Consider the following 26,061-nt stretch of genomic DNA (forward strand, 5'->3'; position numbering starts at 1 on the left):
TGTCCTGAGTAACAGCGTGCATCTGTACTTGCTATGATCTAGTTCATGTTTCTCCGAGACATATTACCACACATTCTACCAAGGCTCAGGCCTCATCGGCCGCCTTCTTAGTTCAAGTACCTATCCAGGAGATATGGCGAGCAGTTACTTGGTCTTCAGTACACACCTTTGCTTCCCATTATGCCCTGGTGCAACAATCTAGAAATGATGCAGCCTTCGGTTCAGCGGTTTTGCATTCTGCAGTATCCCACTCCGACCCCACCACCTAGGTAAGGCTTAGGATTCACCTAATTGGAATCGATATGAGCAAGCACTCGAAGAAGAAAAGACGGTTATTCACTTTTGTAACTGTTGTTCTTCGAGATGAGTTGCTCATATCCATTCCAAAACCCGCCCTCCTTCCCCACTGTCAGAGTAGCCGGCAAGAAGGAACTGAGGAGCGGATGGGTCGGCAGGGGTATATATTCGGTGCCATAGCGGCGCCATGCCAGGGGGCGCCTAGCTGACCCACCGAGTATTGCTAGGGTAAAAATCTTCCGATGAACGTGCACACGGCGCGCGCACACCTAATTGGAACGGATATGAGCAACACATCTCGAAGAACAACAGTTACAAAGATGAGTAACCATCTTATTTCTAAATTACTGCAGAAAATGATGTTGAAGATTCAGCAAGTGGCACTCTTGATTGCATCATTAGTGGTATTGGGGAAATAAGACATGAAACTGAGATCCTGACCACTCATGGTCAAAGTGCTTACAATACTGTTTGCAGGACAGGGGGCTGTAACATAGAATCATAGAATCAGAGACTTTAAGGTCAGAAGGGACCATTATGATCATCTAGTCTAACCACCTGCACAGAATCTCACCCACCCACTCCTGTATCAGACCTGTGTCTGAGCCATTGAAGTCCTCAAATCTTGGTTTAAAGACTTCAGGGTGCCGTGAACCTTCCAGCAAGTGACCCGTGCCCCATGCTGCAGAGGAAGGCGAAAACCCCCCAGGGCTTCTGCCAGTCTGTGTCTTGGCCAGATTCTGATGTGGGTGACTGCACCTAAAACTCCCCCAGATGTATTTTTCACTTCCGACTCTAAACTGTTGTGTTGCTGTGCAACATGAAATACCTGCTGCATTTCATACCAGAAGCTGTTGCATTTAGGTGAAGATGAAGGGATTCCCATAAAAGTTTCTAAAATACTTTGAAGAACCATCTGAATTAAAGGTGCTTTTTAAGTTACCATTATTATTCTGAATTGCTGTGTACATTCCCAAATTTTCTCCTCTGAAGCAGTGTGCTGGCAGAGATGGATTACTTCACCATTTCAAAACAAGCATTGTATCATTGATAGTTTACTGTTCTTCCACTTTCTGGATTGAATTACTAAGAAGAAGCCCTCACTTAAGTATTCCCCAGATGTAGTTCAATATCGGCCGGAGAGACAGCTGCTTTATCAGCAATTAGAGTTAGAAACCTGAAATCACAGTAATCCTTTTAAAACCAGAAGAATCACAGGGAAGGACACAGAAATTGGTAGATGAGAGTAAAGCTGGAAAGGATAATAGAATTAAGGTAAAGGGGGGGTGGAGCAGAGTAAAAGAGGATTTAAAAAAAAAGTTAGGAAGGAGGACCTTCCTATTACCTTATCCTCCCTTCCTCCCCTTGTCTCTTTCTGCCTCTGTTACCTTCTCCTGCTACCCCCTCTGAAGGTCAAGTCAGTATTCTTTGGCTGAATGATCACAAGACCTAAAAGTCTGAGGTATACTTGTGATCTTCTTCCGTTACAACATGGATTTGTTACAATCTTCTTCGAAGCTGATGCTAAAAGAAAGGCACAAGGGAACTGGGATCAGAAGCCAACAAACTTGTGCTTGAGCTTCCTAATTTGTGTTCAGAACTGAGTCCTGTAAGTGCCTTACCTTCTTAGGACTTCTGCCCTTAGGAGGCTGAATAACCTACATTGTGTGTTCCTTTTTTATTTAAAAAAAAAAAAGCAGCAAAGAAAGAATATCTTCATACGTGGTTCTGTGTCAGAATGTGTGTGACAGGCTGATTTAGGTTTAATAAAGCTGAGCTAGCCTTTGCTATTGATCTTCAGCCTGAGAAGGGCAGTGCACTTTCTTGCCTCTCAATGGGTGTTGCTATATTTCCATAATCTTCAGAGAAAAAATAACTGTCAGAAACCTGTGCCCAGTATTTTACAAACCTTTGCCTGACAATTTCAAGATAAACCTGTGGAATATGTTGCTGAATGTTCCTGGGCTTCAAAGGAAAAACATTTAAGGGAATTTTCCTGTTTAAATATTACAAGAAGTCTTTACGTTCTTTGTAACTTTGCCTCATGCTTTAAAAAAACATTTAATGATGTTTCCTTTTGTCACGTGTAATCTAAATACATGTTAAAGAAGTAAAATCTTCTCTTTTATTCTAGGAACGAGAACAGTTGTTACGCCCAAAAAAACCGAAAAGGAAAAGTCTGAAACCTCCAAAGGTGAGAGTCTGTGTACCAACTCTTCTGTACCTTGTGAATCTCATACAAACTTTTTGGGCGAAATACGGGCTCCATTGAAGTCAATGGCAAAACTCTCATTGACATGAATGAGGCCAGGATTTTACCTATTATTTCTAACTAGTAATAATTAACACTCCTTAAGTGAATGTTCCTAACCAAAGCTTTTCTGTGACACACACAAACACACACGGATGATACCCCTTAAAAGAAAATCTAAATAGTTTGTAGTCACAATGACCTGAATTTTTCAAACATGACTTGAAGCAACTTTAAAAGGGATCTGATTTTTCTCAGGGATGGTGCTTAGCACTTCCTCAAGTCCTTTTAAGGTGTCACAAGTTGGATGCCCCAAATTACTAGTCACATTTGAAAATTTAGGCCTGTATGTTTTTAGAATTTTAACTTGAACAATATTTGATATATAGGTAGTAAAATGGAGCATAACTAATTTGAACTGAAATGCAATATGGAATATATGGAATTCAAAAATGAAACAACAAAACAGGTGGTATTAATTTATTTAGATAATAGTAGATTTTGTTTTAGTGTATACTTTCAAAGTCAATGGTAGTTTTATTGTAGTAATATATTTTTAAGAAATGAAATATACTATAAAATCTTTCCTGAAAAGCTAGTTGCTAACAAGTGTGGGTGTGGCTGTGTACATACTGCACATTTGTGGGTTGGTAGAAGTGGGAATTAGTGTGGTTCTGCTGTACATTGAAATAACACTTGCTTTGTAGTTAAGGCTGTGATTTAGTTGTGGAAGTCACAGAATCATGACTTCCAAAGACCTGCGGAGCCAAGGTGCTGAGTGGTATCCCCACCACCCCAGGCAGTGGCAGCCCCTCATAGCTCCTGGCAGCTGCAGGTGGCAAGAGGGACCCTGGAGCTCTGAGTCCCATGGATGGTGGGGGCCCCTGGAGCTCCCAGCCCATTGGTAGATGCCCAGGCTCCCCATTTTGTCATGGATATTTTTAGTAAAAGTCAGTGTCATGGATATTTGTAGTAAAAGGTCACAAACTTGCTTGAATTTTTCATTATTGCCTATTACCTGTCTGGTTTTTACTAAAAAAAAAAATCCATGACAAAATCTTAGTCTTATTTATAGTGTATTCTTGATGGCATCCTCATTATGTCCTCATGGTGGCGCTTTTTATTACCTTCTGTTTTATAGTGTGTAGGTTCTGAAAGAACGACTTCAGATATATTTTTGGTTCTGTATCTTACTAGAAATATTTTTAAACAGTGTTCATAATACTGCATTTGTATTATACAGAGAAAATAGTTTCAAAGAAATCCATAACCCTTGCAAAAGTCTGATATAGGGTGAGGTTATAGCAGATCTGTATCATTCATGCTCAGCATGACATACTTGGATGTTCATCTGTGGCAGAAATAAAAGTGGGGCCCTTTAAAAATAAAATTAATATTTTTGTATCTGATCATATGTTCGATATTAAAATACTATAATATTGTACAATGAAGAGCTCTTACACAGTTTGAAACAGTAGTCTTTGGGATTATAAAATACTTGTTTTTATTAAAAGTAGTTTACTACTTTCATTTTCTTTTAATGAGATGGTGATAGCCATATTATGTGACACTAGAAATAGCAGTAAAGAAGGAAAGAGATGGGCTGCCAGCTTCTACAATACTTCAATTATTGGAAAAATCCTGTGTTAATATAATCATGTATTGCCAAAACATAGTAAAACTACCTTGACTCACTTTTCTTATACATGGCACCCTTTCCCTTCCCTCTCTCTGGTTGTGAGCGCCTTCTCTAATGCCTGTTACTGTATCTGGAATGTGCATAGCATATTGTGGGTGCTGCCATCTGTTTACTCTGGCTAGTCAAAATCAGATTTGGAACAGTTTGATTCAGAAAGCAGATGAGGTTTAGCCCTCATTATTCCAACAAAAACTCGGTGGTTCTACTTTTGTTCTGACCATGTCATAGCACAGTTGTTGATTGACTTTTGCAGAGATTACAGTGAGATGTTTTTATTTTATTTTGGATGGTTTCACTTGGATATTGAGTGATTACGAATCAATTTTATGTAGTTTTATGTCCTCTGGTGTCTGTGCCTTGTGGTGGTGGGACAGCTTGTGTGCTCTAACGATCCCCAGAGTTTGTGTCTGTGCAGTCTTTTTGCTCCTGGTAGGTTCAACCAGGCTGGATTGGTCTGTGGGGGAGGGGCCAGACAAAATAAACAACCTGGTCCTCCGGGTTAGGGACAGGGCTAACAACCCTGGCCCTTAAAAAAACAAAATATGTTACGGAAACAGTGATGGAGAAATGAACCATTACTGTGTGTGATGACCTTCAGGAATCAGTAACCCATATGAAGCCACTGGCATGAAGTCTGCAGTGCTCAATACCAAGATAAAAACCAAACTTGGTTTTTGGAACGTACAGACAATGTATGAAACAAGGAAGCTAGCTTAGGTCACAGCAGAGATGAGACACTATTGCTTACACATCCTGGGTGTCAGCGAGAGCAGCTGGACAGGGCAGAAAGATTAAGAACAGCCTTGGGAAAAACTTTGCTGTATTCTGGATGTGATAATGGACAACACCTTGAGAGTGTTGCCATCCTTTTGAAGAAGGGAATGAAGCATTCCCTGCTTGAATGGAAGACCACCATCAGGAGACTTATGAGAGCCAGACTGAAAGGGAAACACAATATCACCCTGATTCAGTGCTATGCTCTGACAAATGGCAGTGATGAAGAAGTAAAGGACAAATTTCACCTTATATTACAGGCAGAGTAAGAGAGTGTACCATGTCACAACCTAACTATCGTCATGGGAGACCTGAATGCCAAGGTCAGTAAGGACCACACAAACAACAGAGCAATGAGAAGACATGGGTGTTGATTTCTGCAATATGAATGACCTAGTCATCGGTGGAACCCTATTTCAGCATCGTGAAATTCATAAGCTGACATGGTGTTCTCCAAATGGCAGAGATAAGAACCAGATCAACAGCAAATGGCAATGCTCACTGACAGACGTTGGCAGTGACCACCACCTGGTGACAGCCTCCATCAAGCTCAAACTGAGAAATGTGAGTCCACCAAACAAGGGACATAGACATTATGACAGTGACAAGCTAACGTCCCCTGAAATACAGAAAGCCTTCATTGTGCAGTTAAAGAACAGATTTCAGGCACTTGCAGACCTTGAGGAGGAGGAGGAGGGGAATGCAGGTGAGGAGATCAACAAGAAGTGGGACAAAGTAACAGCAATTTATAAACAAAGCAGTGAAGCCTGTCTAGGCTATGGTCAGAAGTGGATTACACCCAGCACATGGGACACCATAGAAACCAGATGAGCCCCGAAGAAAAAAGTTTGATACAAAATCCCAGAAGCTAAAGGACAAATAGCACGAGCAGTATAGCAAGGCACACCAGGAGGTCGCTCATGGTGAACAAGAAAACATCTACAAAATGACGCAGCTTATCAGTGGTAAACGGCAGACACCAACGAACACTCTCATCAGGGACAAACAAGGCCACCTACTAACAACAGAAAAAGAAAAAGAAATGCGCAGGACAGAGCATTTCAAAGAATTGCTGAACAGGGAGTCACCTAAAGAGGAAGCAAACATCCAGGAGTCAGAAGAAGATCTTGATATCAACACAGACACCCCAACTAAGGAAGAGATCACTGAAGCCATCAAATCCTTAAAAAATGGGAATGCTCCTGGCAAGGATAACTTGAATGCAGAATGGTTCAAGGTAAATCCTGAGTTAGCAATCTCTATCCTGACACCTCTATTTCCATCAGTCTGGGAAAGGGAAAAAGTGCCAGATGAGTGGACCAATGGGGTTATAGTGAAGATATCAAAGAGAGGACATCTCAGAGATTGTAATAACTGGCGTGGTATCACAATTTTATCTGTGCCAAGCGAAGTATTGTGTAAGATCATACTCCAGCATATATCAGAGGCAGTTGATAGCATTCTCAGAAAAGAGCAAGTCAGTTTTCGGAAAGGGCGTGGATGCACAGACAAGATCTTCACTCTACGAAACATAATAGAACAATGCTTAGAATGGCAACGGCTACTCTACATAAACTTTATAGACTTTTGAGAAGGCTTTTGATAGCATTCCCAGACCAGTCTATGGCATATTCTGCAAGCATATGGAATCCCTCTCTGTATAATCAACATCACCAAAATCTTCTATTTCAACTTTACATGCAGTGTTGATCAAAGTGAGCTCAGTTTTGAAGTCAAAACCGGAGTACGTCAGGGGTATGTCATGTCTGCAATCCTCTTCAGCATTGCCATCGACTGGATAATGCAGCGTACAACAGAAGACATGACGAGGCATTAAATGGACACCTTTCTCCTCCTTTGAAGATGAGACTTTGCAGATGATCTTGCTGTCCTATCACATACCCAACACCATGCACAAGAAAAAGCATCTTGACTCAGTGCATTCAGCCAGCAAATTTTATTGAAAATCAACCACAACAAGACTTATATCGTGACCTTTAATATTGCCTCACCATCACCAGTACAGATAGAGGATTATGTTCTCACCAATGAGAAAACATTCACATACTTGGGCACCACCATCAGCCGGGACATCCGGAACAAAATCAATAAAGCCAGGACTCCACTGGCCATTACATACAGTCCCCAACTAAAACCCCTCCAACGCATCATCAGGGATCTACAACCCATCCTGGATAATGATCGCACACTTTCACAGGCCTTGGGTGGCAGGCCAGTCCTTGCCCACAGACAGCCTGCCAACCTGAAACATATTCTCACCAGTAACTGCACACCGCACCATAGTAACTCTAGCTCAGGAACCAATCCATGCAACAAACCTCGATGCCAGCTCTGCCCACATATCTACACCAGCGACACCATCACAGGACCTAACCAGATCAGCCACACCATCACCGGTTCATTCACCTGCATGTCCACCAATGTAATATACGCCATCATATGCCACCAATGCCCCTCTGCTATGTACATCGGCCAGACTGGACAGTCTCTATAGAAAAGGATAAACGGACACATCAGATATTAGGAATGGCAATATACAAAAACCTGTAGGAGAACACTTCAACCTCCCTGGCCACACTATAGCAGACCTTAAGGTGGCCATCCTGCAGCAAAAAAAACTTCAGGACCAGACTTCAAAGAGAAACTGCTCAGCTTCAGTTCATCTGCAAATTTGATACCATCAGCTCAGGATTAAAAAAAGACTGTGAATGGCTTGCCAACTACAGAACCAGTTTCTCCTCCCTTGGTTTTCACACCTCAACTGCTAGAACAGGACCTCATCCTCCCTAATTGAACTAATCTCATTATCTCTAGCTTGCTTGCATATATATACCTGTCCCTGGAAATTTCCACTACATGCATCTGACAAAGTGGGTATTCACCCACAAAAGCTCATGCTCCAAAACGTCTGTTAGTCTGTAAGATAATAAAGCCAGGAACACCTTCAGGAGCTTAAATTACAGTCTGGAAATCATCAAAATACAAAGCCAAAACCAAACTCAAGATTTATCAGAGCTGCATACTTTCAGCATTACTGTATAGCATAGGATACTGGAGAATAAGAAAGTATGACATGTCCAAAATGTCTTCATTCCCTACAGCCTGCCTCAGAAAAATCCTCTGTATCTTTTGGCCCAGAGCTATCTCAAACGAAGATCCATTGACATAGTGCAGTCAAGAGGGTATGAGCACCATCATTGCCAGGAGATGGATTGGCCATATGCTTTGGATGGAAACTTATTCCATCACCAGAATAGCAATAAGATGGACACCTGAAGGCAAGCAAAAATGAGGCCACCCAAAAACAACATGGCTAAGAGCTGTGGAAGCTGAGCTGAAAAATCTGGGGCACAGCTGGGGAATCATTGAAAGACTTGCCAGAAACAGGAGTGGGGGAGCTTCATCGCTGCCCTAAATGCCTGAGGCGTAATGGGAACATGATGATAATCATTTATGTAGTTTCTTAACATTTCATTCAATTCCTAGAAGATGTTTTTACATTACTATTTAAATGAGCTGCTAATGGGGAATGCTTGACCAGACCTTTCCTACCTGCTGATTTTGAAAGTTTCCCCATAAATTGAACATATTCACAGTTCATAAGTTTTTTTTAAAAAAGCATATTAGTTTCACTTTGAGTGCTCATTGCCTATCACATCAACAAACTATCAATCTCACATTTTAAATAATTTCTCACACAGTTGCCAAAGTAACTTTTGTATCTACTCCTTGTTTTCCCCATGAATGGGATGACAATTTAGAAAGGTCCAGGCCAGTAAAAACATCAATATCCTTCTGAATGGCATTCCTGTTATACCCTAAGCTACTTGTTTTGTTACCGTAACTGTCAGTAGCTATACATGATTGTCCCTGAAAATATATTTTTGCCAGAATAAGATCAACTACTATGTCTTGTCCTTGCTGATGTTTTAGAGTGGAAAAAGAGAGATGAATAAACTCTGATTTGGGAAGGTGTAATATTACCAGAAAACCTAGTGAAGACAAATGTCCTGACCTACAGTATTCCAATCTCCCCACCTCCTGCCTGTGTTTTTAAAATTCCTCTCCATTCAGTGTGTGCTGAAGCCAAGAGCCTCTAAACTATGGATGTTTAAATAGATATTTAGGAGCATTTCCATTGTCTTGCTGATTAACATTTGTAAACGGCTGCTGACTAATATGTCTTCCAATTCTGAGTCACTGTTCTGAAAAAGATGGAATTATTCGTATTCTGCTTTCTCATTATCTGTGCCCCACCATGCAGGTGGGGTTTCTCTATTGTTTTAGTAAGCATATAACAACTATATCAGGAGGAAACATAAAGTATCAAGCAATAGTTATAATTACAGACTCCATCCCCTCTTCATGAGGGAGAATGGTACAACTACTAACAGACATGCAACACAGAATATTATTTCACAGTATCTATGCAGATCAAAGGTTGAATTGTAAATACCAGAGTACTATATTGAAAAGAGGAGGAAAGTTGTTCTAGGAGAAATAACAGCATTTAGCTCCATTGCCCATACTTAGTACATTTTAACCCTTAGGACACTTGCTCAGGGCCGTCCTTAGGCATAGGCAAGATAGGCAGCTGCGTAGGGCACCTGAAAATTTGGGGCACCACTGGGTCTTAGTGTCCACCCTCTTGTTTTCCTATCCCTGTTCTGATCCTTCCTGCAGGCTCCCACAGATGGCTGCTCTAGCCTGGTGAGTCTTCCTTGGGAGGGAATCTAGTAGTTAAAAGTGAAAAAACCTCCAGCCTGCCAGACCTATTAGCACAACATTGAAACTGTTAAAGAGACATTCAAGGGGTAATAAAGCCATTTAACCGGCATTTGCCAACTCCAAGGTATATACTGACAGGTTTCAGAGTGGAAGTCCTGTTAGTCTGTGACGAGTCCTTGTGTCACCTCAAAGACTAACAAATTATTTGGGCATAAGCTTCTGTGGACTAGAACCCATTTCATCAGATGTCCATGAAAGCTTATGCCCAAATAAATTTGTATACTGTCAGTTTCTGACTTTACTGACAAAAACAGTTGTGCATTAATGTAATATTTACACAGAACATGTCAGTCTACAGGACCTTAGTTTAAAATTTGCTTTAAAAATATTTCATTAGTGAGCTGGTGAAGATTATAAAATCACATTTCTAAAAAATGTTTGCATAGAGTTTTAGATGCACAATCATCTTTAGCCTTAAATGTGTGGATCTTCAGACATAGTTTTTTAAATAAATCCTTCAAAAGACCTCCCTTATCTAAAATACACATTTTAATTACTATAGTTAAAAAAAAAGTGCTTCCAAGTCTTCCTGTCCTTTCTGTCCATCCCTTCGCCACCTCTCCCCCCACTCCCCACTGAAGAGAACCCTTAAAGAGACAACAGTCCTTCCCTTCCAGATAGCTGGACAAAGAGTTCCCTTTCTTTACTTCTGACTATCCAACAAACTAGTTTTAAAAGAACCCTCCAGCAAAATCAGTACCTTAGTAAGACAAAATCCTTGTTATAGCTAAAATTTTTGGAAACATATTTTTTTAAAGTTGGTGAAATTTCATAACCATGTCTCTTGTTATGGAGATCACACAAAGTAAATTACTGTTCCCTTTTTCTAAAAGCAATGAACATTGTTATGAATACACTAAACCTCTCTGATTAATTTAAAAGAATGTCTTTGTTTCAGTGAGTTAAATATGTAGTAATCTGGAATGCTGGTTTAAGATTTGAGTACATTTAAAATATAAATTCAACTTAGAAATACTGATGAAGAAAATGTAGAACAGAGAAGAGCTGCATCATGTATTCCATTATATGTAATGTTGTATTCAGCAGGACAGCTGACTCACCCTTACTATGAAGTTTTTGCAAATAAATCTCTGACAAACTTCAGGGCATATCAAAAAACCTGTGACTGACATTTTTTATTCCCAAATTTTAGTGCTTTTAATTAGGTACTTTCTTCATGTCCATTCTGCATGAGGGAGAGTGCATGGAGGTCTCTGCGGGGAACTGTGACTCTCCGCCACCATGAGGCAGGCTGGGCATCTCATTATCCTTTGCTGTCAAGTCCCTCCTCCCCCTCCCCCACCAGGCTGTGAGCTTGGGCTGCCATCCGGCATAGGGGCACCAGTCTAATAATACTGCGTAGGGCCCCATAAATCCTAAGGACGGCCCTGCACTTGCTGCACCTATAGTATTAAACACCTGATGAGTGGCCAGTATCTATGGTACCTAGGGGGTCCACATGGGATAATGTGTCAGGAGAAGGGAAGGGAGAGTTCGTAGCAGGTGAGGGAATGGGCCAAGTCTGATCTTCCATGATAAATTCTGATTGGTTCTGCCTGTTTGCAGGCCAAAGGACACCAGGAGATGTGTGGCATGCTGCACTAGACAGAGATGCAAAGAAAAGCCAGCTAAACAGAAGGGTGAAGTGAACCCTGCTCCTGGGAACTAGGTTGAGGGAACAGGAAATTCTCTACCTGATTTTAGAGGAGGAGATGCTGGCTCTTTTGGTACTTTCTGTGTGGGAAGGAATTCTGGGGGTTGAGGGAACAGATGTGTGGAAGGAGGCAGATCTCATGAGAAAGGATAACCCAAGGAAGAGAGAAAAGATGCTTGTTCAGCTCACTGTAGAGCTGGTCAAAAAGTGGTAAGTGTGTTTTTTGGTAAATTGTTAAATTTTCTGATTTTTCTGAGGTGGGGGAAAAAGCAAAAATATAAATGTTTTTGTTTTTCCTGGTTTGTCTCCTTCCCCCTGCCCCCTTCCCTCTCTTTTCTTTTTCCATTTCGCCACTGAAAAATGGAGAGAAAAGGGAAAAACTGGAGAAAATTAATAACCGAAAATCAATGTTTTTGTTTTCTCATTTGAAACAGTGGAAAATTTCAAAATAAGCAAGTATTTTGGGTGAAAATATTTGGTTTTGAAAAATTGTCCACTTTTTATTTAAAAAAAATTGAACAAAATTTCACCAGTTTGAATTAAAACCCATAAATAAAAGCACAAACATCCACAGGTTCTAAGGGTTTGATGCCTTTAAGTCCTCAAGAATAGGTTTGCAAATGTTCTAGCTGCCCATATGGTCATGTAACCTGTAGGCTATTTTTCATTCATGCAGCATTCATCGAAGAAGCTTAAATGCTGTCAACAATAACTTCAGAAGTCTAATCCTGGCAAACAGTCTAGCCTCCTTCCAAGCTTCTTGCATAATTATGGACATGAAGTTAGAATTTTTAGCCCCATAGTTCCTGATACGGTTTGGCCATAGTACAGAGGTCAAAAAGAGTAAGAATAAGGGAATAACTGAACATGCTAATAATAAGTGATTATAAAGCAGAAAGACACTATTGAAGGAGCCCTCTTTCCCATGTCTGCGTTGCAATTTCTATACAGATAGTATTATTGCTTTGGATTCTGGAAGAGATAAAAACAAGGTTTTTTTTCCCCCTTAGCTACAAGTGGCATTGCAATGTTGATTTATGCTTTGAAAATGTAAATACTTCCTTGTAAATGTTTGCACGTTTCTGTTGCTAGTGGGAGATCATATACTTCAAATTAATCATTTATAGTTAGATCACAGACTAGTTTTTAGAATCTAGGCCACCTATGGTGTGTTTGATTAGGTTACTTTTGTCTGACAGACTTCAAGTAATGAAAAGTGAAGTTGTAACTTGTATAAAATTATTGGAGTGAAGGATGCAGGGTCAAGCCCTACATTTGTATATAATTTTTGTTCCACTCTCTTTAATTTCTAGAGAAAAAAAACCTACACTGATAGAGTTAAGGTTGAAAGTACATTGGGAAAATGTAATATAGAGATGTTGTAATTATCACAGAAAAAAGCATTATAATTTCTGGAAATTCAGAGTTAGGATTAACCCTAAAAGTAATCCAAACATCTCAAGTTCTGGAAATGCAGTTAGGGCACCCAAACAAACTTATTTTTCTGCCCTATAGTGATGCAGAGGAATCACCGTACAAGTATAGTTAATATATTTTAGTGTCTGTCATTCCAGATTAGATTAAACTGATTTTTAAAGACACATTAGATTTGCCATGGTTTTTCCTTGCAGTGTTGTATCTTGAGTAGAACTCTCACTCTAAATGGGAACCATAGTAGCTCAACTACCACTTAAGGCAGCCATGTCTCAAAGATCTAATGTAGATCTATGACAAGCTGCCTGTGAAATTCACTAGCAGCCAAAATTTTGTCCTGAAGTAAATTAATGAATGTTTTACGCATACATCGGAGGACTAACTGACCGTCAGCCTATGCTTTTGTCTCAATTCCCAGGTTTCATGGACAAGGAATCTGGATTGTTTTAGAATTGGTAACTAAATAGTCAAGTCCAGCAAGATTAATAGAAATCAGCTCAACAGCAAAGCAAGCAAGATGGATCTCCCACAAAACTTTTATTTCAACAGTTTAGAAAAATAAGCGAAGCTAAGATAAACATAGGCAGACTGGATTGATTTGAAATTGCCTTCCAGACCCAAGCTCAACAAGTCAGACACAAACACGCTGATAAAATCAATTTTGTCTCAGAATGGAGGCTAAAAAAATAAGTCAATATCGACAGAACAGCATCTGACACTTAATCTGTTCATAGCTTACTCAGATTTCAAGCATTGTGCACTGAAAATAAAAGCAAAGATGTTGTTTAGAACAATGTGAATGTGGAAACCCAGAAAGTGTTCAGTACTGGTGAAAATTAGTTTGTGGCTTTGTCTGTCAGATGGACTGGATATTTGTATCCATAGCTAACTGTGATAACATAGGTGTACAATAGTAGAGTTATCATCAGGATGCCTGTGTTGATTAGGGAGGGCTGACACTAGTGGAAATTTACTAAGATTGATCTTGGGGAAAATAAAGTATTTGTGCCTGGCTCTTCTGAGAATAATTCAATATAATCACCGACAGCTCACAGCATGAGCTAGCCTATGTGGGGGAGAGGGGCTGGACCTTCTTCCTTCTGTGTCTGGCTTTCCCTGAACAAGGGAAATGGGTAGACCTCAACTGAAGCATCTGACTAGAGGGAGCACCTTACTGAGAAGGGTCACATGAATAGGTTCAGATGCATGTAAGCTGGAAAATGGTATCTGCCACAAAAGAGACTGGCTTTGTTTCAGTCTGAGAAAGACCAGGGGCAAAGAAAGGCTTTAGAAAAGGCTCTCGACATTGCCCAGGCCAGAGGACTTGGAACAGAACCTGTGAAGGGCTTACATGGAAAGGTCTTACATGAAAGGGACCAGGGGAAGATGTAGGAAGAAGTGTTTGGAGAAGCCAAAAGAAGGCCCAGGGTAAAGGTCTAAGCGAGGGGCCACCTGAGCATGGTAAGTAGCTCTAAGGGAATAGTGACACAGATGAATGAGCCTGAAGCAGTTAGTCATTTCACTGGTTAGGACATTGGAGGTGGAGCCTGAGGTAGAGTGAAGCACCAGGCTCCCAGGCACCTTCAGTTGTGCTGCTATCAGGGAACAAGTAGTAGAATGCTGACCAAGGGCAAAAAGAGAGATTTGTTAAATACAAGGACTGGGGATATTAAATTAACCATTTATCGGTTAGTGCTGACTCCAGAATACTGAAAACATGTAACTTTTCTACATTGGTTGGAAGGATTGCTGTGCAGTGAAAATTTAATTTTGTAACCTGTTAATTAATAAATAGGTGATGGATATGTTCATGACTGGGAAGTTACTCATCCAAACAATTGTTCTTTGTCCCTAAGATGGTACCTTTTAAGCTCTGTGCTCCATAATTCTCAGTATGCAAAGGTTGTGCTGAAGCAACAACTCCTCCATGTTTGTTTTTTAATGTTGATAGCCTGTAGTCAGCTTTGCTTGTTAGTTACAACAAAGTACATTAAATTCATATTGTGGTACTTAAGACATCTGATAGAAAAAATGGTCTACTTGCCTGGTCCAGTAGACTTTAAAGTCTTCTCATGTGTGAGTAGCTTTAGTTCAGCTGGCACGCTTTGGGAAATGCTAAAGACTTATCTGTTTTTCCCAACTATATTTCTTCTGCTGGTTTCTAAAGCTCAGATGGCACCAGGTTACTGTTGCTACTGTAGCTTTTGCTGAGCAGTCTCCTAATTGTCAGGGGATGTATGAATCTGTAGAACATTGCTGGCAACCAGCTCAGGTCTCTAAGGGGTAAAGAGGAGCACAGTGGGGTGGAGATTTATAAGAGGAGCACAGTGAGTGCAGGGTACCCAGAGAAGAAATACAATCACCACACACACTCATCCTCCTAGATTTTCTTCTGTGAGAAAAAGCAGCCAGAGCTGATAGAAATTTCTTAATAATTGCAGGCAACATCAGATTCCTTGAAGTAATGAGAAAATATTTTAAAGGTCTCTTTTGTGCTTAGCAGTCACTTTAGCTTAGGCCTTTTTTTCAGTTTTTTGAAATATATGACAGAGAAATAACCATGAAATTCTGGAAAGGCTTTTTTCTGTAGAATGGAATTACAATGATAAAATGAAAATTGGAGTCATTGCTTTGAAATCAGCAAAATTGCCCATAACTGTGGGACTCTGAAGACTAATTTCTGCTTTGTAAGCTTTATTAAATGGGCTATATTTGTGATTATAGCTGAAAGTGTTCACTCTTCAGACCAGCACAATGGAGTACATACTTCTTGTCTTATATTTCTCTTTTTTTATTTGTCTGTGTGCTCTGGTGTGCCTATATTTTTCTGGCTGCCAGGAAATGACTTATAAACATGAAGGTAAGAAGCTATAAATTAATAGCTGATTTATTCTAATTACAATGTAATTCAGTTCATTATGATTTAGCCACTTCTCCTGTTTTGTTAATCACTTGAAAATAATATGTGATACTTAAATCATGTGGGAAGATGAAGCTACTGCAGCTACAGAAATTAGATGGTTCATATGCATGTAGACATATCTAATTCAATTAAATGTACTAAAATAGATATCGATATTTGTATACAATATCCTCTATATATTTCAAGGCACAGACTCTGCATCACAAATTTTGTCAATGTTAATCAAATTGCCTAGTTTTAACTCAACAGGAATCATGACTAAAGTACAGAATATTTTGTAGATCTTCATGTTCTGAAAATATATTTACTCTGTCATAAGTCCTATTGATCTTCTAAACATTGGGGGGGAGGGATAGCTCAGTGGTTTGAGCATTGGTCTGCTAAACCCAGGGTTGTGAGTTCAATTCTTGAGGGGGCCATTTGGGGAACTGGGGTAAAAATCTGAGGATTGATCCTGCTTTGAGCAGGGGATTGGACTAGATGACCTCCTGAGGTCCCTTCCAACCCTAATATTCTATGATTAATTGCAAAAATGTAATACACAATTATACTGTAAAAGTATGTGTGAAAACATTGGTGTAGAAATCCAAAATTATGTCCTAATTTCCACCCGTTATTGCCAAATATTTCAGATTTTACTTCTTCATATTTTCAGTTATTGAGATGGACATTTTACTCTGACCATTATGATCTAAACTTTAGGATTGAATATCTTTACATAAAAATAACACCTTTAATTAACAACCTTCTAGAATTACAAACAATATATACTAATATAATTTCAACAGTTTTAGACATTTTAAGAAAAATTCTGACATAAATAGTATAGTTAAAAAGAGCAAGCAGAATAATAAAAGCCACATTAAAATATATATATATTAGAAATCTATTTTAGATCAGTTTTTTGAATTAATAAATATGATCTTCCATGATCTGTGTGTGTATATTTTTATATAAATATTATATTTTATACTATATATATAGTTTACCATGATATTTATTATTAGGTAGTAAAATTTTCTTAACACTTTCTCAACTTTGTGTCAACTGTCTCTGATTTTTTTTTTTCCCTCTAGCAGTTTTCCGGTCAGTTAATTTGTTGTGTGTTGGATATGAATCCATTTTTATAGCCAATTGCTGCAAATATTGGACTATCACATGGGCAACAATAAATAGTTATTATTAATAATGTGAATGACAATTGTGTGATTATCTCATGATGTAATTCATAAATATGCAGTTAATATGCAATGGCTAAATACTACATTGTGCCCAGTATGTAATCAATACAAAAACAAACAGGCAAATTCACTGTTGAGGCATAGTAATTAGCAGTGTTTATAAAAAGTAAATGAAACAGATTCATTCTAAACCCAAAATATTATACACAAGTGTGTGTAGTATTTAGCAATCCTTGATTATCCTTGAAGATTTAGAGTGTCTCTGTGCTATGGGAAACCTTAATTTCCCCTAGTTAATTATCATTTACATTATTTATTAAAATGTGTGGATATTTCCTGGAGGCCTGCTGCCGATGATATGTTTAAATATGCTGAGTAACAAATATAGCTGTATACAGATAGTTCAGTAGCTATTATTTTTAAATAATCCCTGTAATCAACAAGGCTCTATTATGTAAATGTTTTTTGTGTGTGTTTTTATTCACTGAAAACACCTTAAAGCAACAGATATTCAAGCTGAGTTATTTATAAAACTAGCTACGGTTTGTCTGAATATTTGGAAAGAACATTTCAGTGTTGATCAACACTCTTTTTGTCATAAGTTTAATGAAGCTACTGATGCTCCTGTAGGTATTTCTCGATGTTTCTTCAGTGGTCCAGATACAGATTGTGCACCATGATTTATTTGTTCTTTTCTAAAGGGCGTATGATGAAGGAAAACAAACTCTCTAAAGCTAAGGATTGTGAAGAATATGAATGCTAGAGGAAAGATTAAAATTCTCAGATTAATTTCTATTCCAAATGTCTTGTCTTCAACATCGTTCTAACATATAACATAGAAAAGACCTGGTGCTTACTGAATAGCTAAAAATAGCTGTGTGGCTGAGCAGGTTTTAGTACTTAAATCGCTTTCTTTTTTGCCTCCCTCTGTATAGATTGGGTAGCAATTCCTAGTGACCCAATCACTGTATTGGAAAGGGAAGGCTGATCTCTAGAGATCTTTCAAGTGCCTGGGTCTATATTTGTGGCTTCTGCAGAGTTATGAAGAGTCCAGGCTCTATTCAGGTTTCTACTTTCTTTCACTTTTTGAACTTTTCACTTTTGAACATAACATATTTGAAAGGGGATTTTTATACTAGAAACACAAGGCTCTTAATTTTGAACTATTCTAAGGGTTTTTCTTCACAACAACAGTTAGCTCAAGTTACTCCGCTCAAGTTGCTCTGCTTAAATCAGCTGAGCTTAATTGAGAGTGGCAATGCTGCACAACAATAACACCTCGTTCTTTATTGTGCTTTACATCAATATATCTCAAAACACTTTACAAAGGGGTCAGTATCACTGTCTCCATTTTACAAATGGGGAAACTGAGGAACAGAGGTGACGTGTCCAATTCACCCAGCAGGCCAATGGCACAGCGAGGAATTGAATCCAGGTCTCCTGTTTTCTATCCACTAGGCCATGCTGCCTGTCTCAACACTCATCCTACAGAGAGTGGTTTGATTAGCAGCACAGAATGTTTGGATTAGCAGTGGATGAGATGTGTTAATTTAAACTGTGGCCTGTATCCCCTCCTGCAACCGTTGATCTTCAGTCTATAGCCCCGAAACGCCAGCTCACTCACGTTGAAAGCACCAGTTAGCTCAAGCTAGTGTGTAGACGGAAGTTGAGTTGGGGTAACACTCCAATCATGCCTCAAACCAACACTGCAATGAAGACAACCCTAGAATATTAGAATAGAAGTGATGAGAACATTGAGGTTATGTTCTTAGGACTGTTGAAAGCAACAATACAGTTACAGAATAGTCTAGAGGCCTACAGTAGAAAGGGGAGAACGTGGAGTCATTGTGATTAGAGATAGAGCATAGCTATTTGGTAGAATTAACTGTAATTGGATGTTGAAGAGAGGTTAGTGAGTAAATTGTGAACTGTTAGGAGGGCTTGGTTTTGCTGGACTCTAGGATTTTCTGTAAGGTGAGCAGGATGGCTAATAACTCTATATAAAGATGGCTAATTTTATCTTATTTTATACTCAATGGTGTTGAATTCACTAGGTGACTGTTTGGCAAATTGTATCAAATCAGATAATTTTGGTTGGCAGCCTATTTTTATTTTTTAAACTATTCTAAGCTCAGTGGTTGATGGATGTTGTAGTTTTTGCTTGTGAAGAATTCCAGAAATTTTGTGTATTGACTGATGTCAACTTTCAAATAATTTTGAAGAGTAAGAACTAAGAGAGCTTAACTTTTACAATTGAATGTTTAAGGAGGCAGGAATGGATGTTTGGTTTGGTATTTTGCGTGCTTACAGGGAGCTGTAAATGCTGATTTTATTCCTGCTGTCCCCAATGTGTAAAGACAGAAGTATTTTTTAATCTGTTGCAGTCACTGGCACTAAGCTTAAGCCTCAGATCTCTGTCATGGTATGTTTTGGTCCTGACAGGTAAAAGGCTGTTCTGTGTGTGTGTGGGGGGAGGATTATGGAGTGAGGTAGAAAACGTTACAATTTGGGGTGGGGAAGAGAGAGTTCAGTGGTTTGAGCATTGGCCTGCTAAACCCAGGGTTGTGAGTTCAGTCCTTGAGGGGGCCACTTAGGGATCTAGGACAAAAATCAGTGAAGGCAGGAGGCTGGACTTTGATGACCTTTCAAAGTCTCTTCCAGTTCTAGGAGATAGGTATATCTCCAGTTATAACAATGCTTTTATTTTTGAAGCAGTAGAATTTTCTGCATTGTCACTGTATTCTGGGCATGTATCAAGAAACTGAAGTAAGGGAAGGACAGAAAGGTTGATAATTTTAAGTCCAGTTTACTTTTTTATCAGTCCTATAAAGGTTCATTGCAGTTATGACTTTTTATTTGCCTGCTGACATTGGTAGCTGATCTAATATCTTTCATGATGAGTGTTACGTATACACTACTTGCCTATATTTTTTAATGTGGTTCTGTTATATTCTGTACCCATTAATTCAATGTTATGTTATCTGTGATTTAAAAAAATTCATTTAAATATTATTTTTCACTAAAGACTAATCTGCCTTAGACATGCTGGTATTTATTTTTTCTTTCTAGAGAATCCATTTTTCTCATTTTTAAAATTATAGTATTTCAGACAGATGAAGGTATATGAACTGATATCTTCAAGTTGACAGCAATAATTTTGAAAAATAGATATTTTTAAGCTTTCTGATTTTTTGTTTTTGTTTTTATTAATAATGTGAATGACAAATGTCATTGAATAACTTTTTTGAATACAAAATACCCCTCTTCTAACACCCTCTTGTATGTTGCATCTCAATAGGTTGGTTACCTAATATCTCAAAACATGGATGATTTTCTGTGTGGTTAAGTGTATTTTATACTTGTGTTAGAGCATGCCTGTATTTGGCAGCTATCCAGTGCAATGTGCAGCCTGGTGTTTTGAAGCACTCGAGTAAAAGATGCCGAAAGGAATAATTTCTTTACTGGCATTCAAATAGGGCATACACATGGAGCGAGCAACACTCTTCTTTCCTCTCTTTTTCTAATGATTGTCTTCCCAGGCTCCCTCAGTTTGTTACCAGGAACTTAATTCTACAGTCCTTAGTAGATCGATTGAAATCAACGGGACTGCTAAAGTGTCCCAACTTGAGCCCCTAGTCCTTGTGGGTAAGATTCAAAGCATCTTGGGAGTAAAGGCAGACTAGGGGTTACTGAAGACCTTTTTTGCTGTCTGCTTGTCTATTTAACCAGGTTATAGATTGTTACTGAATGTCCTATTAGTAATCTAGAAAAACTGACTTTTCAGAGGCATGTTGTGGAGACGTTTTTTGGATTTGATGAAGAATCTGTTGACTCTGAAACCTCATCTGTAACTTCGTATAACACGGACAAAACAGACAGAACACCAGCAACACCAGAAGAAGACTTGGATGATGTAAGTAATGAAGTGTGTTCATAACAAAACATACAAAATGAGTGGAAATATTTTTCCTATTTCTCTGTATTTCTGCATTTGCAACTTGCAAATATACCCCGGACGTATTTGGAGGAAGTTCTGTGGCCTATGTTGTGCAGATCAGACTAGATGATCACAGTGGTCCCTTCTGGCCTTGAAATCTGTGAAAAACACACTAATTTAGCTCAGCCATTGCAACCCAACTAATGTATAACAACATTAGGGTCTGTCTTCTTGATGAGTTCAGAGTTAATTAAATTAGACTTGGTAAATATCAGCAGTGCTTGAGAAATAGAATTCCTTTTATCACAATATCTCTTGCTTGTCAAAATAAGAAAATCGATGGGCACTTGCAGTGACAAAATCCACGGCTGCTCCACAATAGCTGTTCCTAGAATATTATGACTGATTTGACTATTTTTGGTACTGTCAGGTCCTTCTCACTATGCTTTTGATATCGAGAGAAGTTTTGTCAATTTATTAAGGCTCAAATAGTAAATATATGTAGACATGTTTTTGCTGGACCTGTATGTTATGCGCTGCAACCAGGCTACAGAAAGGAATGGCAAGGCCTAAGATAAGATGTAAAATCAAGGTCTCCCTATGCTGTTTACTAACTCGTATGTTCTACCCTTCAGTTATGCCCTCTCTGTCTTATACTCATGTCCCCATCTCCCCTCCTCTACCCAGCTTATTTTATTGTTATTTGGGGTTGCTAACCCTTGTGATTTTTATTGAGTCTCATGATATTGTTTGGGGTTTTCTTTCTTGGATCCCCAGTTCCTGGAATCAGGAGAATCTCTGCTTTCATTTAAAAAAAAAATTCTAGCTCTCATGATTGTGGAGGAAAGTTTGAAAATATGAAACTCAGAAGGCAAATGAAAAGACCCCAATGTTTACTATTTTAAAAGATTTTTAAGCCAATTTTATGATTTGGGGGAATGACGTATTTTTTTTTGCATGCCTGGAGTTGGCAATACTGTTGTTTTACTTAGAGCTCTGTAACCAGTATACAACTTTGTGCTCATCATCCTGTATTTAAATTACTTTGCCCCAAAACCCTGAGGTTAGGTGACTGAGAGAAGCAGGTGCGCATCTCTCTGTCCACGTGCACATGTAGCAGGTCCATGGTGTTGAGCAGTGAGGTCCAATGTGGGTCCTTCAAAATTATGGCACTTTTGTCAGTGAATAAAATTGTGCAGGGTCATATTCTCTCTCATCCCTCCCCATCAGTCTGTGTTCCATCTCTTTCACACCCCATCGCTCCCTCCCTCACCCACATGTCTTGCCTCAGTTCTCTCGTTAGCCATTCACTCTCTGCCCACCTTTCACACAAATGCTTTCCATTCAACACTCTTAACTTCCATGTCCCTTGTTCTCTCTCTGTTCCTATACATCCTGTTCCTCACTTTTTCTGTCAAGCCAATTTATGCTGCGCTCAAATTCTAAACATAAACACACGGAAGTCTGCATTTTTCTCTCCACCCCAACATCTGCTTTCCTCTAATCTCTGCTAGCATTTTAAGGCTGCATCAAACTTTGGGAAACTGTAAGGTTCTCTTCCTGCATTTCTGTTTCTTTTGTTTGTATTCTTTCTTGCTGTTCTCTTCCTCTACCCCATCCCTCACTCCTCCAACTCAAAATTTGTCATTCAGAACAGAAGGTGATGCAAGAATGAGAGCTGATTGGAGTGAGGGACTTTTCTCTCCTCATTCCCTCTAGGGTTCCTGGAGTTCTTCCTCGGATCTAAGGTAGGGATAGTGTCCTGCAGATTGAGCTAGCAGCATCGGGTGCCAGGCTCTACCCCAAGGACAGCTTGTAGGGATTAGGGTCTGCCAGTGGGGGAAGAGTCATCAGTGCTGTAGGAGGAAGGTTTGTGCAGTCCTTTAAAAAACTTTCATACTCTGGCTGTTAGAGTCTTTGACCCTTTTGTAAGCCAGGGTCCTGCATAAAGTTCTTGCCTGTCCTTTTTGCTCCCTCCCAGCAATTCTACATATCGATATCTTTACAGAAGTTGATGGATATTTTACATTTTCTACTAGCTACTGTATAATTTCTGTATAATCTCTGAGCTGCAAAGAGAGCTTAATGTTTGAAGCAACAGAAGATAATACGCTGTTTTGCTTTTCTATTCTGTTAAGAGTACGCTCAAAGAAGAAGCTGATTTAAGGTTCTGTCAGCTAACCAGAGAATATCAGGCTTTACAAAGAGCATATGCATTACTTCAAGAGCAAGTTGGTGGGACACTGGATGCAGAGCGAGAAGCAAGGGTAAGCCATTTTTATTGAAAGTCTCAGAAATCTGATATCTCTCATGCTAAGTGTGCCTTTGTAGGTCAGTGGACTGCATGCAGTAAATGTATTGCATACTTCTGAGGATTAGATAATATTATAGTGAAACATTCGTTCTAGATTTATCAGACCTGTATGGAAAGGAGGCTTCAAAATGCATCTTATCCTGACTTTTTTTTTTTCTTCACACACATAGTGGATTTAAGTAGCCCTGTTTTTAAGTAATGCTTTCTAATTCAAAAAGACAATCCAACAGCAATTGCATGTGGCTGCTAAAACAATGGATTTAAGAAGATTACAATAAATATTTGTGTCAGACAAGTAAACAAAGAGCCTGACACAAATTGGGCTGGAAAATCTGTCCCTTCAGGCATTTAGTAAGATAAATGAAAGGCTGTGTATCTGGGGGAAGGCCAGAACGCTGCTGTGCCCTAGTGGTTACTGACCACTCGAATGGCTCCTTGGGGACCTAGGCAAAATCTAAGTTGTGCTACAAACCAAGTGGGCATCCCAGTGGCCACAGGATCAGTGAGCTGCAAAGGTGACCCTTTGCCTTCTCCCACCAGTCCTGCACCAAGCACAGCTCGGCATGGACCTAAAACTTGAATTGGTATCCTCTGGTAAATTACTTCAGATGCAGGGCCACATGAAGACTTGGGAAAAGTGTGTGCTGTGTCACTGGCTTCCATCTGACAGAGCAAGGGGGTTTATATTCATACACACACAATCTTTTCGCTTCCCCTACTGCTAAGCATTGTCTTGTTGATCAGTCCAAAAATCCTTTCTGGTTTCAAAATGCTCTGAAAATGATTTCTTGGAGTCTCCTGTGTCTGCGAATTTTTCTGGATCACTCCATTCTTTTCCTGCTTGACATCACCCACTCTCGCTCTCTAGACAAAAGGCACCATTTTTCTGACTGAGATGAAGTAATATAAACTTCTTCCCCTCCAGGGAACTTCTTCCCCTCCATCTCAAGCATTTTCAGTTCTTGCCAGTCCACAGAGGAAGAGATCTGACTGGAGTAAAATGCATAGCAGTGCAGTATCACTCTGCTCATTAACTAATTTTTCACATCCTACATGTGAGTTGTTTGTATTTGGATGTGGAACTCTGGAGGATTAGAAGTACCTAGTTCCAGCCCCAAGCATGATTAATGGTGATCTAATAGTGGGCATGGGGGATTTAAAGAGCACCTTGTTTGTCCATCTGTGCCTTGCTTTACACAGAATCCATTTCTCAGAGTCTCTGCATGTTCCATTTGCTATGCCATACTGCCTAATAGAGCTCATCAGAAATTTTTCACAAAATATTTTCTTGTCAAAAATTGCCAATTTGTCAGAATTCAAACATTTTGCAGGAACGTATAGGTTTTGTTGAAATTATGACTAAGGCTATGTTTTAGTCACAGGTATTTTTAGTAAAAGTCACAGACAGGTCATGTGCTGTGAACAAAAATTCACGGCCTGTGACCTGTCTGTAACTTTTACTATATACCCCTGACTAAAACTGCGGGGAGGGCGAAAAAGGAGGCTGCAGAGCACGGCCTCGGACTCCCGCTGATGTTGGAGAGGGGTGGGCAGATTGGGGGGGCTGGCAGGTCATGACCTGGCATCACACCTCCCCCCAGCAGCAGAGTTTGGCTATGGGAGTGGGTTGGGGCACGGCATGGTGTGAGGCATGCTCTGGGCGGCGCTTGCCTGGTGGTCTCCCTGGAAGTGGCGACATCCTCCTCCCTCACCCTGCTAGGTAGAGGCGTGGCCACCTTTGTCTGCAGGCACTGCCCCCGCAGCTCCCATTGGCTGCAGTTCCCAGACAATGGGAGCTGTGAAGCCAGCACTCTGGGTGGAGGGAGTGCACAGAGCTGCCTGGCCACGCCTCTGCCTAGCAGAAGAACATAAGAATGGCCGTTCTGGGTCAGACCAATGGTCCATCTGGCCCAGTATCCTGTCTACTGACAGTGGCCAATGCCAGGTGCCCCAGAGGGAGGGAACCTAACTGGAAATGGTCAAGTGATCTCTCTCCTCCATCCATCCCCACCCTCTGACAAACAGAGGCTAGGGACACCATTCCTTACCCATCCTAGCTAATAGCCATTAATGGACTTAACCTCCATGAATTTATCCAGTTCTCTTTTAAACTCTGTTATAGTCCTAGCCTTCACAACCTCCTCAGGCAAGGAGTTCCACAAGTTGACTGTGCGCTGTGTGAAGAACTACTTCCTTTTATTTGTTTTAAACCTGCTTCTCATTAATTTCATTTGGTGGCCCCTAGTTCTTGTATTATGGGAACAAGTAAATAACTTTTCCTTATCTACTTTCTCCACATCAGTCATGATTTTATATATCTCTATCGTATACCCCCTTAGTCTCATCTTTTCCAAGCTGAAAAGTCTTAGCCTCTTTAACCTCTCCTCATATGGGACCCATTCCAAACCCCTAATCATTTTAGTTGCCCTTCTCTGAACCTTTTCTAGTGCCAGTATATCTTTTTTGAGATGAGGAGACCACATCTGTATGCAGTATTCAAGATGTGGGCGTACCATGGATTATATAAGCGCAATAATATATTCTGTCTTATTCTCTATCCCCTTTTTAATGATTTCTAACACCCTGTTTGCTTTTTTGACCACCTCTGTACTCTGCGTGGATGTCTTCAGAGAACTATCCACGATGACTCCAAGATCTTTTTCCTGACTCGTTGTAGCTAAGTTAGCCCCCATAATATTGTATGTATAGTTGGGGTTATTTTTTCCAATGTGCATTACTTTACATTTATCCACATTAAATTTCATTTGCCATTTTGTTGCCCAATCAC

The 26,061-nt window shown here is 39.7% G+C and overlaps 1 protein-coding gene across 5 annotated transcripts in view; it reads left to right on the forward strand.

Annotated features, from left to right (window-relative positions):
- The window catches only part of JAKMIP1 (janus kinase and microtubule interacting protein 1), a 275,429-nt gene that overhangs the window by 184,972 nt on the left and 64,396 nt on the right, over nt 1–26,061 (forward strand). For all 5 annotated transcript variants that reach the window (XM_030563329.1, XM_030563330.1, XM_030563327.1 and 2 more), the window contains 3 exons: nt 2,432–2,491; nt 20,807–20,935; nt 23,098–23,226. In XM_030563329.1, coding sequence (XP_030419189.1) covers nt 2,432–2,491; nt 20,807–20,935; nt 23,098–23,226 — 318 coding nt within the window. The remainder of the gene's footprint in view (nt 1–2,431; nt 2,492–20,806; nt 20,936–23,097; nt 23,227–26,061) is intronic.

Source organism: Gopherus evgoodei, chromosome 5 (assembly GCF_007399415.2).
Source record: "Gopherus evgoodei ecotype Sinaloan lineage chromosome 5, rGopEvg1_v1.p, whole genome shotgun sequence".
Lineage (NCBI taxonomy): Eukaryota > Metazoa > Chordata > Testudines > Testudinidae > Gopherus > Gopherus evgoodei.